The sequence below is a fragment of the Malus sylvestris genome, chromosome 9 (genome assembly GCF_916048215.2).
Source record: "Malus sylvestris chromosome 9, drMalSylv7.2, whole genome shotgun sequence".
NCBI classification, from domain to species: Eukaryota; Viridiplantae; Streptophyta; class Magnoliopsida; order Rosales; family Rosaceae; genus Malus; species Malus sylvestris.
Genome location: NC_062268.1, coordinates 27,060,892 through 27,077,016, shown reverse-complemented (window position 1 = coordinate 27,077,016; position 16,125 = coordinate 27,060,892). Strand labels below are relative to the sequence as shown.

The 16,125-nt window shown below is 36.5% G+C and overlaps 1 protein-coding gene across 1 annotated transcript; it reads left to right on the top strand.

The window, feature by feature from the left end:
* The first annotated feature begins 1,079 nt into the window (after nucleotides 1–1,079).
* On the top strand, nucleotides 1,080–10,475 carry LOC126583069 (shikimate O-hydroxycinnamoyltransferase-like). The gene is made up of 2 exons (XM_050247367.1): nucleotides 1,080–1,514; nucleotides 9,438–10,475. The coding sequence occupies exons 1-2, from the start codon at nucleotides 1,086–1,088 to the stop codon at nucleotides 10,332–10,334; spliced, it is 1,326 nt and encodes a 441-aa protein (XP_050103324.1). The 5' UTR covers nucleotides 1,080–1,085; the 3' UTR covers nucleotides 10,335–10,475.
* Nucleotides 10,476–16,125: the final 5,650 nt, after the last annotated feature.

Sequence of the window (16,125 nt, the reverse complement as noted above, 5' to 3'; positions counted from 1 at the left end):
TTTTACTCACTTTTTAATAAAAAATTTAATTACAAGTTTGCTCATTGATAAAAACCTTAAAAGATATCTGTTAAAAAAAACGATTAATCCACCCTTAAAATCGTTCCGGTTCCACACACTATTTTCTATATTTTCTGAAAATTAATTCTCATAAGAAGACAAAGATAAACTCAAAAATCATGCAGCCAGAGTTTGCTTCTTCTATGCTTTCTCCAGCCAGTCTCCGGTTCGAATTTAATGTTTTTGTTTTGGTTGGATGTTTCAACAATGGATATCTACATGAATTGAAAGAAATGTAATGGGGTCTTACTGTATATGTATAGATGCTGATATTTCTATACATAAGTGTTGAAGAGGAACTGAGGAAGGTAGTCTTCTCTGAAGGGTATTGAGTTTGATCAGTAGAAAAAAATGGTGCGGGGTCTGTCACTAAGCGCTCTGACTACGTCTCGCAATGCTGGGGTATGTGGATCAATGCCTTCGTAGAGAAATAATTTTAGAGACAAGTTAAAAGTTCATGGTAGAGCGAGAGTGCTGACAAGGATATTTTTTTTTTCCCGAAGAGACAAGTTTATAATTTTATGAATTACAGTTAGTTTAGGAATAGAGGTCGCACTTGGTGCGATGGCAAGTGTCTTCGCCCATAAACGGTAGGTCTCGGGTTCGAGACTTGGGAGCAGCCTCTCCATAAATGGGGGTAAGGCTAGCCGACATTCACCTCTCCCAAACCCTGCGTAAAGCGAGAGCCTTGTGCATTGGGTACGACAGTTAGTTTAGGAATAATAATGGATGAGAAAATAGGATTTTAATTGTTTAAGTTTTAAGATGGATGCGATTATAATGAATGTGATTAGTCTAAACAATAAGTACGAGTCAAGGAATTTTAACTACTTACGTGGTGGGCAACGATTGGTGTGTCGGTACATCGAGGTCACTGTCCAAAACCATACCGTGGGCGCCACCAACAGCAGTGGGTCCACCGGGCAGACCAACAGATCGCATGCAGTGTATGGGATGGAATGCTAAAACCTATAAAGTGAGCGCAACAACATAATAATGTCAGACGTTCGTTACGTAACTAAAACATGGCGGCGAATGTTAGCGTGAGGGAGACGACGATCGTGAAGCCGGCGGAGGAGACGCCGAAGCAGGTTCTTTGGATGTCCAACTTGGACTTGGTGATTTTGAGCAAGCACACCCCCAGTGTCTACTTCTACCGGCGAAGCCAAACCGGCGGCCATCCCATCAGCCCCTTCTTCGACCCGGAACTGCTGAAGGGAGCCCTCTCCAAGGCCCTCGTACCGTTCTACCCCCTGGCGGGGCGCCTCCAGCAGAACGAAACAGGCCGTTCCGAAATCAACTGCAATGGGGAGGGCGTGCTGTTTGTTGTGGCGGAGACCGCCTCCGTCCTTGAGAATTTCGGCGATTTTGCGCCGACTCCCGAGTTCCGGAAGCTCATCCCCGTCGTCGATTATTCTGCTGGGATTTCCACTTATCCCCTCTTTGTGGTACAGGTATGTGTATGTTGATTTAGATTGATTATCTTTTCTAGCTGTATAATATTAGAGTAGTGCCTTTGGCTGAGGATTTTAGATGGTTATTACTTGTTAAGCTCATAAATCAAACTAATAGATTAGATAAAAAAAAAAAAAAAAACTAATGAAAGGAGCTTCAAAACTTAAATTTTAACCAAAAATCACCTTATAACTTTATTTAATGATAAGAATAATGAAGAGAAATATAAAAAAAACACTCAAAAAAAAAAAATTATCTAAATCAAAGCGTATGAAAAACAAAATCTTTTCTTTTTGGTAAAAAAAAAATTATCTAAATCAAAGCGTATGAAAAACAAAATCTTTTCTTTTTGGTGTTTCACCGACCTTCTTCCCAGCTAGGTGGTGATGTGAGGCCACCTCTTGGTCTGGGTTCGAAGGTTTGGTAGGATGTGAATGGGATTTAACAAACAAACAAAAAAAAAAAAAACTTTGATGCTTGAGGATATGAATGTGATTTAACTAAACCCTTGCTATTAGGTTCACATCCTTATTTTTGTTACTCCATTAAGTAAAATCCTATTCATTTTCATTTTTTTATCAACGTCCTTGGGTATTAATAACATCATTAATTATTTGAATGATAAAATATTTTTACTTTTAAATATATTCCTTTAATGTGAAAAATGTTACAATTAGTATATTTATATTTATAGCTAAATTTTTTATCATATATTTTTTTTTAGTTTGTACCTATTTTTAATTTGCAAATATTTTTTTTTTAATTTGTGCCAATTTTCTTTTCATTTTTAATTTGTACCCATATATTAGTTTCTTTTTATGCCCATATTTTTTAAAGTTTTATTTGTATTTGTACCCATGTGTATACCCTTACGTGACATTGTATATTTAATCAATGATAAAAAAATTACATATGGTATATTTATGTTTTATGCCTAAACTTTGTATCATATATTTATATTTTTAGTTTGTACCCACTTTTAATTTGCAACATTTTTTTTTAAATTTATAGTATTTCCTTTTAGTTTTATTTTGTACCCATGTATTAATTTCTTTTAGCGCCTATATTTTTAAAAATTCATTTGTATTCATAATTTTTAATCTTTTATCTGTACCCTAATTTATTTCTAATGTACCCATTTTTCTTTATTAATGTACCACTTTGTTATATGTGAAATGTACCAATTGTTTTGTAAAATGTACCAATTTTTTTAACACTATGGATACATTCTTTTGCCATTTATTATTTCTTATTTTTACATAGTTTTTATCCATTTATTCAATCAAAATGTTAAAATGTTTGAATTTTTTTATTGTAACCGTTTCTAATAGTATTATAATGAGGGATTTTAAATTTATAAGATTATAAATCTCATAAAATATCAAACAATTAATGTCAAAACTATAAAAATATAATTATTAATAGTAATATAATGAGGTGTATAAAGTCAAGGGACCTTGATCAAACTTTGAATATTATTATGGTTTTAATCAAAGAATGTTAAGGATTAAGGACCGCGTCCAAAATATCCCTTGTTAATATGTAAATTGGATTTGACAAACCAAAAAAAAAAGAAAAAAAAAATCCAAACTAAAATGATTGAAAGCCTTATATGTGACCTAATTGAGAGATATGGATGATGGTGAATTGGAGTTTGAGGGTGATGCATTCAGCATTTGTAGTTCAAGCGTCTGTGCGGGTGGTTGTGGATAAAGATGCAAGGAGCGACATCTCAGATATCCAAATAGTTTTCAATTTCAATTTTGGGTTGAGATTGATTTTTATGTGAATTACGCTCTGGAGCTTTGTAGCAAGGGTTGGGTTTGATTTGAAGAAAATGTGGAAAAGAAGGGAGGAACGACTAAGTATTTCATGAAGAACACCATGGGCATGGGCATCACCACCATCACCACCATCATGAAGGTGGTTGTTACTCCGGGGATGCAGCGAAACTAGAAAAGGCACTATTTTTAAAACTAAATAAAAAAACTAAAGTAAGAAATATACAGTATTTATGAAATTGGACCAAGAAAGATACACTATTTATGAAAATGTATCAATTATTGTACACTATTTATAAAACTGAATAAAAAACTAGACACTATTTATGAAAGAGTTTGTTTATTAACACCTCGCATATATTTTAATACACCCCACATAAAAATTTATTATTAAATGACTTATATATCCTATTATGAAATGACTATTTAGGTCACATTTGAATTTAAAAAATAAAATTATTTTATGAATGTGTCCCAAATTGTTTTCATATTTTTTTTTTCAAGCTCTCAAAGTCACTCCTATCATCCATTGTAAAAAAAAAAAAACTCTAACAACTAATTAACAAACAAGATGAGTATAGATGGATACATACATACATACATATATATATATATATGACACACCTTGACCAGAGTCAAGGCGTGATGGCCAGCACGCCTTGACTCTGGTCACGTCTCAGTAGACGAGGATTCTTGGCAAATCTCAGTATAGGTGGCTACCTTTGAGGGTATAATCCTTATTCTATCTTACTGTACTTTAATTATGCTCTGACATCACGTGTGAAATGGGTTCATTCTCACTCACAACGCACTCTTGTATTTAGGCACTTTTTGTTTTAAATTTATTCACATTTTCCACATCACTACACTTTATGGCTTTGTCATCTTCCAGGTGTCGGCTAGCACAGCTCAATTCCGAGTTTGGTCAAACTTTTTCTTCATAAACCCTAAACCCTAAACCATTGATTTGAAGATGAAGCACTTTCTCTTTACTCCTCATAGAAATTTATACCTTGGTAGAAAGTGTGGGGTGTGAGGATAGTATTGGAAAGTATGTAGGGTGTATTAAGATAAATTTTAGTCTAAAAAGTAAATGTGGGGTGTATTAAGTATATGAGATGTAGTCAACAAAACGTGGGGTGTGAATAAAACTACCCTTTATGAAACATGACCAAGAACTAGGCACTATATATGAAAGTGGACCAAGAACTAGGCACTATTTAAGAAACTTGACCGGATGAGACACCATTTATGAAACTATATCAACTAGTATACACTATGTATGAAACAGAACCCAATAACTAGGCACTATTTATGAATTTGGACCAATAAATAGTATAGTACCGTTTAGTTTCATAAATAGTGTAGTACCGGTCAGTTTCATAAATATTATAGTATTGTTCAGTTTCATAAATAGTGTAACAGTGTAGTATTATGCAGTTTCATAAACAATGTCTATGATGGATGCGCAGATCCTATGTGTCAAGTTTTTTTTTTTAATTTAATATTAAAATTATGTCATTTTCATTAAAATTTAAGTTCTTTTGTCATCTTTATTAAAAATTTAAGGTTTTTTTATTATTAAAACTTAAGTTTTTTTTCGTTAAATAAAGTTCTATCATGGTTTTTGGTTCAAATATACTTAGCCCAAACATTTTTCATGAAATCTCCCTAGGTTGTTTTATTAGCCCCCACATATTGTTGAACACACCTCACATACTTAAAACACCTCACACTTACCTTTAAAACTAAAAATTTTCTTAACACACCCGAGTTACTAACCAAAACTACCCTCACACCCCACACAGTTCATACACCCCATACACCCAACACCAAAATCTACCTCATGTCTTCATCTTGTCCAAAAAGTAAATTTAAACTCTTTGTCTTCAGCACACAAACAGTGTGCGTGGTTCTATTGCTTCAAGGTTTTTGTCAATTTAGGGGAATTAAGCTCTAAATGTGAATTTGATTTTAAACTTAGAAATGGCTAATCGTAAATAAGAAATCATGAAAGGGCTAGTTGATTGTGCTATTGTTGTGTCCATGCAGATTCTCGGTTCTGCAATCATGCTTGAATGAAATTGCACCATAAACCATCCTAAGAAAGAAATAGCAAACATACTTGAAAATTTTGATAAAAAAAAACAAAACATAATCACATGACATTGTGAGTACTGATGGATATAAAATTATATATAATTTACGGGTGGTAGATCTTGTTTAAATGATTTGGGTTGTATGAAGAAAATAAGAGATTGTTTGGTATCCTACTTGAGTTCAACTTTTTTAACTGAAAAAACACTTTTTGAGTTTTAGGCGTTGAATTCTTGTTTGGTAGGACTTTTTAAAAAAAAATTGAATTCAAAACTAACTTAAAAACATAGGCTATTTCTTAAAAACACTAAAAGTGAGTTTTTAGAGTTTTTTCTGCTTTTTCCTCAACATCTTTTTTTCGCTCTCTCTCCTAACCCTTTCTTTTTCCTCCCTCTCTTTCTTCTCTCCTAACCCTCTCTTTCATCTCTCCTTATGTCACACCCTGTCTCCTCTCTCTCTCCTCAGCCTTTGTCTCATCACCCTCTCTTTCTTCTCACTCCTCACTTTCTCACCGTAATTTTTTGCTCTCTCCCTCACCTCCTTGCCCTCCCCCTGTCTTTCTCTCCTCCAATTTCTGCTCAAGGTAGTTTGAATTCAAACTAAAAAATTTATTTTTAAAAACTCAACCAAACAGATTTTTGAAATTTTGAGATTTAAAAGAAATATGTTTCTGGTAATGTTATTTGAAAATTATTTTTAGGAACAATAAAAGTTTTTGGGTAAAATACCAAACGAGCCCTAATTGTTTTGCCTTACTTTTTAGGGTTTAAAAGTCATTTAAACAAGTGATTTAACAATAAATATTAAGTGGGTGTACTCAACAATTACTGGGATGCTCATAAAAACCCTTAGATAAAGTTTGTTGGAATATTAATTTGTCTCTCATTTCGTTGCATGAATTAATTCAGGAAATGATATTTACACTTTTTTCGTTCTCACATACCCTTTTTTTTTTAAGAGACAAGTGTATACAATAGAAAAATAGTGTGTGGTTATTATTTTTCAATGGGAAATTTTATTTGAACCTATACAACATCTTTTTACACCCAACTTAAATCTTAATTGTAAATTGTCTTCTTAGCCCTATTGTGTAATTACCATCAAGTACAAGATGAAATAAAAACAAAAATCAAAATTTATTAATAAACCCACATCCAATAATCAAACCCTTACCATCATGCAATAATTCTTTTACGTTCTGTTTTGGTTAAAATCCTAAGATGTTGTCAAAGAGAAAAATAAACACTTTTTGAAGGATGGATGATAATTTTGAAGTTTTAGATCTTTCAAATAAAGTATGAATCGATTTATGTTAATTTTTTTATTTCATTTCAATTCTTTTTGTTTAGTCTTAAGCAGCAGTTTTATACGGCCTGCAAATAGGCTTGAAATCAAGGATAATAAAGGTGGATGATGCATTTTCTGGTATTTTGTTTCTCTGCCACCACATGTTCTAGTTTTTTCAAAGATCCATATAATGGGTAATCATCTTTACCAAGGATCACCTTGGAGACAAGTTTTAGTGGTAGTGTCCCGATAAATATGTCAGAAGTGAATCTTTCTTGTTAAGAGGAAGGAAATAGCCATCACTCGAGAAGAAAATTGAATCAAGGATTATTGAAATCAAATAATTGAAATGGGTAACCTTAGAAAATCTCATCGAAACAATAACTTGCCTGAGCACCAGATGCGAAAGAAACTCACATGATAACCCAATCCAATTTTCCCACAATTCTCCACTAATTCAACCTGTAAATCACTTCAAACACTATGTATGATTGGAAAATGCTAAACTTCTGCAAACAAAAAATATTTTGAATACCTCAATGCTTGGGTTGGTTCGGTGAAGAAAAAGTGCAAAGACAAATATGCAGCAAAACAAGGATTAAACAAGAGACAAATATGTAGAAAATTGATTTTGTGTTTTTATTTTATCAATGGCTGTAAAGACAACTTATATAGTGAATTGGGTTTGTGAGGGTAGTTTAGGTAATAAATTTGGGTTTAAAAAGATATTTATGGTTTAATTAAAATTGATATGGGTGTAGAGAGTAAGTTGAGTGTAAAAATAAGTTATATGAGTTCAAATAAAATTTTCTTTTTTCGATTAATATCCTCTTATCGAAAGCTTCAGCATGGGCAATTCCTATAAGTTATTGCCTTTTTTTAACGCAACGATATTTGAAAGAATTGAGTCAATTGACACTTACCATTACTACTGGAATGGCTGGGAGTTCGACTAGAGTGGAGTCGATGGAGTTGGCGAAGAATGCAACTGAGAGAAAGACCGAGTCTGAGAGAGATTGGAGTGGAGAGGATTTGAGCGAACGACACGATCATATGGTAGAAGATGAGTTGAGAACTGTCTGAGAGAGATTGGAAAGGGTTTGAGAGACATTGGTGACTGGGGTTACTGGGTAAGAGAGATTGGAGTGGCGATGGTTGAGAGAGAGATGGTTTGAGAAAGTGATAATTGGAGTGATAGTTTGAGTATGGGTGGGTTTTAAAAACTGAAAACCGAAAAAAAAAATCGAACTGAATACTGAACCAAATCGAACTTTATTATTTCTGCTTCGGTTTTAAAGGTTTGAAAACCGAACCAAATTTCTTTATGCTTAAGACATCGAAGCCCTACAATAGGAAGAAGAGCAGGAGATTTAGTCATCCTTAACACCACCTTAACCTTCTTGGATATGTAAGTATAACAAACAAGGTGCTGATATTTTACTTAAATAAAATTAATGAATTAGACGGTGCAATCTTCGAAGCACCCCATCTAATGACATGCCATTTAACATTATAGAAGGTCCGCAGCAAAGCCCTTTTTACATATTATCCTACTAACATATCATACATGTTTCAATTTGTGTTAAGGCATGGACACTATGAATTTAAGATAAACCACTAGAACTGATCGATAAGACATTTTGCGATTTGTACAACATATCTGAAGTGGTAAGGTGTCTTCATTTAGGGCTGTATGTGTGCAAAGAGTACCTAAGGATAAACCAAGCACGTCTTTTGTGGTTCTGTTTGTGATTTCTCATTTTCTTATTATTAGTGTGTCAATGCAAGCCTTTTATCTAAATTCTATATTAAAAAAAAAATCAAATTCAATAAAATAAAAAACATCGAAACCGAACAAAATCAAAAAAAAAAAAATGAACCGAACCGAACAAAAACCGAAATTTCTCGGTTTGGTTTCAATTTTGACAAAAAACCAAACCAAATGAAACCAAACCCACCCTATCTAAGAGTTGAGGCTGGGGGGATTCGAATCCATTAGGTGTGGCCAAGTCTACCTGAACTCAGATAAGAACCAATCAAACCCAGCCACGTGGCCCAACAAATTTAAAACTAAATTGGCTCTAGGTTCAATTCGGTTCGGAATGTAACCAAACCAATTTCGAACCTCTTTATGGGAAAACAGTTCGGTTTTTTGTACCCGTACCGAAATGAGCAAAAAAAACTGAACCGACAGGTTTTCTTCCGGTTCGGTTTCTGTCCTCGAGACTTTATGCCCACCCTAATTATACCAATATGCTTTCTAAGGACACGTTCTTGTTTGTTTCGTGGTATACAAAGGGAACTTGCTTTTTTTATTCAAGGGCAGTATCGCTTTCCTTTTCAGTTTGCAACTTTGTCTTGACACCAAAAAAACACTATTCAACGACTACAAATTCATCATGGATACATTAATTGAATAAGCCATAGAAGAAAATTCATCCAAAAGGATAAGACCCTGACATTTTATACTATGACGAGCTAGAGCGTGAATGTTAGAGATTAAATAGCTCTCATACCTTAAAGCTTTAATGTAATTCATGCAGAAGGTCTGGGACTAACTTCTCTAACCTTAAAAAGTAGTTTTTCGATTGATAACTTCATAGCATTAATGTGTATAATTGTGGGAGATTGGTTTGAAGCAAATTCATCACTATAAAACTAACTTTTGCCACCAAGTTAGATTGCAATTTTGGGACGTTCTTTTGAGCATGAGTTAATCTTACAATATATTGCTCTCCGTTTACTCTGTATATGCAGGTCACATACTTCAAATGTGGTGGAGTGTCGCTTGGGGTCGGCCTGGAACATCGAGTGGCAGATGGGTGTTCAGGTCTCCACTTTGTAAATGCATGGTCTGATATCGCCCGCGGACTTGACCTTAAAATCCCACCATTCATCGACAGGACATTACTTCGTGCCCGAGACCCACCTCAGCCAACATTTGACCCCGTTGAATACCAGCCTGATCCGCCCTTAAAATTTCCTCCGCCCTGCACAAAAGATGGTGATGCCGAGAGTACGACAGTCTCCATTTTTAGATTGACGAGGGAGCAGCTTAGCATCTTGAAAGCGAAATCTAAGGAAGAAGGGAACACAATCAACTATAGCACATATGAGATGTTGGCAGGCCATGTTTGGATATGTGCATCCAAGGCACGTAATCTTCCCGATGATCAAGTGACCAAACTGCATATTGCGGTTGATGGACGGTCCAGACTGCAACCCCCACTCCCACTTGGTTTCTTTGGCAATGTGGTTTTCGCAGGCGCACCATTAGCTACAGTAAGGGATCTCAAATCAAAACCAACATGGTATGCTGCCAGCCGTATACATGAGGTTGTTGTGCGCATGAACAACGATTACCTTAAGTCAGCTCTTGACTATCTTGACGTTCAGCCTGATCTGTCGGCCCTTGTTCGCGGTGCTCATACTTTTCAATGCCCGAAACTTGGGATAACTAGTTGGGTGAGGCTGCCGATATACGAAGCAGATTTTGGCTGGGGTGGACCTATGTTCATGGGACCTGGTGGAATTGGATACGAGGGTTTGGCGTTTGTGTTACCAAGTCCAACAAGTGATGGGAGTTTATCAGTGGCCATTTCCCTGCAGTCTGACCATATGGAATCATTTGCCAAGTTGTTGTATGACATATGATGAAATCAAATGCGCAAAGAGTTTGTTCATCAGCCTAAAAATAAAATGTGTGTCTTTGTTGGTAACTAATGTACTCTTGTGGCAAACTTCTTGTTTGAGTTGTCTTCTTTTTCTCATGAAATGAAAGATGAGAAAATTAGAACCCCTTACTTTGTTTTACGTAATTTTATTAAACATTTGTGTCTTTAAAGATTTGATTAAGATGCTTTAACTAATGTTCACCTTGTTGTGACCTATTTTATCTGACAGGGGAAGGGGGCCGGCGGCATAGAGAGAGAATAGAGAGAGAGATGTGTTTGTATGGTTGTGTAGAGGAATGTGTGCGTTATTCCCCCTACACAGTGCCTTTATTTATAGTAATAAGAGAGAGAAGAAATCCTTCTCCTCCAAAGAATACAAGTCCATATAGGAAAGAATAACTAGAATCAAATCAAATCTAATCTAGGATTTACACAATCTTACTTAAACTAGAAGTTTATAACACTCCTTCTTGAGTGTGTAAATACTCAAGTAGATTCGACATCATGTAAAGGTTGAGGAAGTCGACTCGTCGACACTGATTATGGGAACATGCTACCCTCAATAAGATAGGAACTTGCATAAGGAAGTAAGTCTCACAAAAAAACCCTATGGCTATGGTAAAAACCCGAGTATGGACAAAACCCATAGTCTAAGGAAAAATGCGTGAGAAATGCAAAGAAAAATGAAACGTCTACGGGACGTCATCAAGGATATGATCAACCCAAGCTGGGTGCCTCGTCAAAATCCAGTTAGGTAGCAAAAATCCATGGGAAAATGCTCATAATTGTAGGGAAAAAGAGTACATTAAGATCTAGCAAGTATACTTCAGGATACTCCCCCTGATTTTGACACAATTCCAAAGAGAACTAGCAATGTTACAACTCAGAAAGTTTACACTTACCAATTCCTTGAACAAGCTTCTGAAACGTCGCATTCGGTAATGATTTGGTGAAGAGGTCGGCCAAATTGTCTCGTGAACAGGCTTACGTGACTTCAATCTTCTGATGCTCTTATTGTTGATGTGAGAAGAAGAACTTCGGCGCAATGTGCTTAGTGTTGTCTCTGTTGATGTAACCCTTCTTGAGCTATTCGATGCATGCTATATTGTCTTTATAGATCGTCGTTGAGACATCAACGATGGGGTAAAGATCACAGAAGCTTTGAATATGGCCCACAACTGCTCTTAACCAAAAGCATTCTGGAGTTGCTTCGTGTAAGGCTGGAATTTCAGCATGGTTAGATGAAGTGACAACTAAAGTCTGTTTAGTTGACCTCCAAGAGATTGCGATGCCTCTAATGGTAAAGATATAACCCGTTTGGGAACGCGCCTTATGCGAATTAGATAAGTATCATGCGTCGACATAACCAACAAGGCAAGAATCAACTCAAGATTAACCAACAAGGAGAGTGCGGCATCACTCGAGGATCCATAGGGATAGAACAAGCCCAAATCTGTAGTACCCTTAAGGTAGCAGAAAATGTCTTTAACACCAGTCCAATGTCTGCGTGTTGGTGCATTACTATATCTTGCCAAAAGATTAACAGTGAAAGAGATGTCGGATCTAGTGCATTGAGATAAGTACAATAAAGCGCCTATCGCACTTAGATAAGGAACTTCAGGCTCCAAAATCTCTTCATCATCCTCCTTCGGACGAAAGGGATCTCATTTTACATATAGCGATTGAACGACCATAGGAGTACTAAGATTCCATCTGAATGGTGCTCTATCTCGAGACCGAGAAGTATCAAGTCTTTCCTAAATCTTTCATCTCAAACTCTAACTTCAAGTGTGCAGCAGTTCTTGTTAGCTCTTTAGGAGTTCCAATGAGGTTCATGTCATCGACATATATTGCGACTATCACAAAACTGGGATGTGACTTCTTAATGAACACACAAGGGCATAGTTCGTTGTTCACATATCCCTGACTAGTCAAATACTCACTCAGACGGTTATACCACATTCTTCCCAATTGCTTCAAACCTTAAAGTGAACGCCTCAGCTGAATTGAAAGCGTGTTTAGGGGTTTGGAATTATTTGATCCAGTTAATGTAAGTCATTTGAGAACTTTCATATAAATTTTCGTATCAAGATCCCCATAGAGATACGCAGTTACTACATCCATCAGCTGCATACTCAGTTTTTCGGAAACTACCAAATTTATAAGGTAGCGAAAAGTAATCACATTCATAACAGGTGAATAAGTTTCATCATAGTCATTATGTTTCCGAATGAAAACCCACTTGTAGCCAATGGGCTTCACATGTAGAGGAGTAGGAGCTAGAAGTCTAAACACCTTACGTTTCGCAAGCGAATCGAGTTCGACTTGGATTGCTTGTTTCCAGTTTGACCAATCAGTTCGACTAAAATCTCACGATTCTCGGGAGGTGGATTCATTTCTTCAAGGACGTTTCCGTAATCTAGAATTTCCTCAGTCGGATTCACGGTAGGCTATTCAGTTACCTGTACCATGGGTTTCCTCTTCCGGAAGTGTGAATCCTTTGAACCAAAAGGTTTGCCACATTTATGTGTAGGGGCATATGATTTGCTAGCCGCTAATGTACGTGGATTGGCCAAAGTGGCTTCCTAGGCCTCCATGGGGGAAATCCATGCACATTTGGTATATCCATCATTGCAGGCACATTCGCAGTTGGAATATGTGATATTGTCACTCGCACTAGATCGGTGAAAGCATATGGCATGCTCTGAAGATCTAATATGCGTTGCATTTCAGTTTCAGACTGAGTGGTGGAGGGATCTAAATGAGACAAAGTGGGAGTCGTCCACGATAATTCGCATTGTTCATCAGGAACGTTTACGTTCTTATCTCCCCTTAACGATTGGAAAACTATCTCATAGAAGTGACAATTCGCGAAACGAGCGGTAAATAGATTGTCTGTCAAAGGTTCTAAGTAATGAATAATTGAAGGAGAATCATATCCAATACAGATTCCCATCATTTGCTGGGGCACATAGACCGCACAGATGTCGTGTTCATATCCGGTAACCAACTGAAGGGCGCTATATGGTTGGGTCGCAACAGGCCTCAGGCAAACTAACATGGTTGCATGCAATATTGCATGGCCCCAAGCAATGATCGAAAGCTTAGTAAGTATGACCAACGATCGAGCAATCATTTGTAAGCACTTAATGAATGCCTCCACCAGGCCGTTCTTGGTGTGAACATAAGGTACTGGATGTTCAACTTTAACCCCAATCGACATGCAACAGTCATCAAAAGTTTTAGATGTGAATTCTCTAGCATTATCCAATCGAATAGATTTGATCCGATAATCAGGATAATGAGCCTTGAGCTTGATAACATAAGCTAACAGTTTAGAGAATGCATCGTACCTTCTGGACAACAAGCACATGTGTGACCAACATGTGGAGGCGTCAACCAAAACCATAAAATATCTAAATGGTCCGCATGGAGGGTGAATCAGTCCACAAATGTCCCCCTGAATCTTTTGTAGAAAACTATGAGGATTCAAACGAATTTTGTCATAAGAAGGCTTAATAATAAGCTTTCCCATGGAGTAGGTTTGACATGCGATTCCTTGAATTGAACCTAAACTTCAGGTTAGTGGATGCCCGTGTGATGATTTGAGGATACGGTGCATCGTTTTTCGTCCAAGATGTCCCAAATGATTATGCCAAAGTGTAATTTTATACGGGGTCCCAGAGGTAGGGCCGACCACTTAGTGGCTTTCTATAGGGCATATGGTTGTAGTATACAGACCACTCAAAATACGCTTCATCTTCTCTATAATACACTTGTAGCCATATTCGTAGGAAGTTATGCACAGAAATTCAACTTCATTTTCTACATAGGTTTCAACATGGTAATTATTATCTCTAATGTCCTTAAAACTCAACAATGTTTTTTCGGAACGTGGAGAATAAAGTGGCTCATCAATGGTCAAAATTGTACCATTGGACAACATTATACGTGCTTTACCGTATCCTTCGATCAGGTTGGATGGGCCTGAGAGGGTTGTTAGGTATGAAGTTAGTGATATAAATGCGTTCACACAAAACGGTGTGCGTGGTTGCACTATCTGCTAGACAACTAACTTCCCCCCAGTCATACCTAGATTGAAAATTAATTGGCTAAATAACCAAAATGGTCCCTGAGATATGCATAACACATCACTTTGGTCCCTGAGATTGAAAATCAATAGAAATGGTCCCTGAGATTGTCCACCATCCATCATTTTGGTCCTTCCGTTAAAAACTCTTTGGGGAATTTTCAAAGCTTCGTAACTCAATTGTTTCTTAACCAAATTCGACCCATAATATATCAAAATGAAGATAGGAAAGTGTAGAACAAGATTATACCTATTTGGAAGCCCAATGGTTGCCGGAGATGGCCAGAAAATAGCCACAAAGTTGATTGGTCCACGGACAAACTGGAAAACTCACTGGAAACTGGGTAAACTATAAGCATTCATAACTTCCTCAATACTCAACGAAATCGAGTGATTTTCTCGATAAGACTAAAAGAATGTTACCTTTCTAGATGGCTAAATCACCGTGGTTTGGCCGAAAAACGGCTTGAAAATGGTTAGCCACTTTCGAGCAGTTTTCGGCCAAACTAATAGATTTGATCGAATAGATTTGATCGGATAATTAGGATAATGAGCCTTGAGCTTGATAACATAAGCCAACAGTTTAGAGAATGCATCGTACCTTGTGGACAACAAACTATGGTGAAATAGCCGTAAAAAAAGGTATCATTCTCTTCGTCTCATCGAGAAGTATGATTTTCGTTTTTGAATCACTCGATTTTATTAAGTATTGCAAGTTATGAACGTTGAAAGTTTACCCAGTTTCCAGTGAGTTTTTCAGTTTTTCGACGAACCAGTTAACTTTGAGGCTATTTTCCGGCCATCTCTGGAAACCATTGGGCTTCCAAATAGGTATAATAATGTTCTACACTTTCCTATCTTCATTTTGATATATTATGGGTCGAATTTGGTTAAGCAATGATTGAGTTACGAAGCTTTAAAAATTGCCCAAAGGGTTTTTAACAGAAGGACCAAATGATGGATGGTGGACAATCTGAGGGACCATTTTTATTGATTTTCAATATCAGGGACCAAAGTGATGTGTTGGTATATTCAAACATCCCATTTGAGCATTGTATGAGAAGTTATTAGCTAGTATTGGTTATGTGCTTTAAATTAACGTTTTTATAGTTATTTCGCATATAGGGGAGACTTATCCCGAGGATGAGCGCAGTCAAGGACGACTCGGGGGTTACGACCCTTCGACATATCAGTGAGGGGACTTTTGGTTTTCAGTATATATTTATATACTAGATATTTTCCCATAAAATGCATTTAAATGGAAGTATATTTTGAAATTCAATGCATATAAATTTATATTCAGCATATGAATTAGTATATGATGCATAATATGAATTGGTGATGTGAACGCTCATATAAGTACCAGGTGAGTTATGTTTTGTTATGTGAGATATTGATAATGTGAGACGTGATTGAGAGCTCATAAACCTGCGCCCCGGGTGATTATGATTTAGTCAGAGATATGGCACAGGCCTGTATATAATGTCACCTTCCACACCATATGCTCATATTGGATCCAATTTAGGTGCACAGTCTTGTCATACAAACCATCATAAATGGTTCCGACTCGTAGGTGACTAGCGATTTATCACACAACTATCATGAGAGCGTAGCATTGAGCATAACTATATTACACCCATTCTTGTCGTACAGACCTTTGCAGTGGTTCCGACTCATGTGC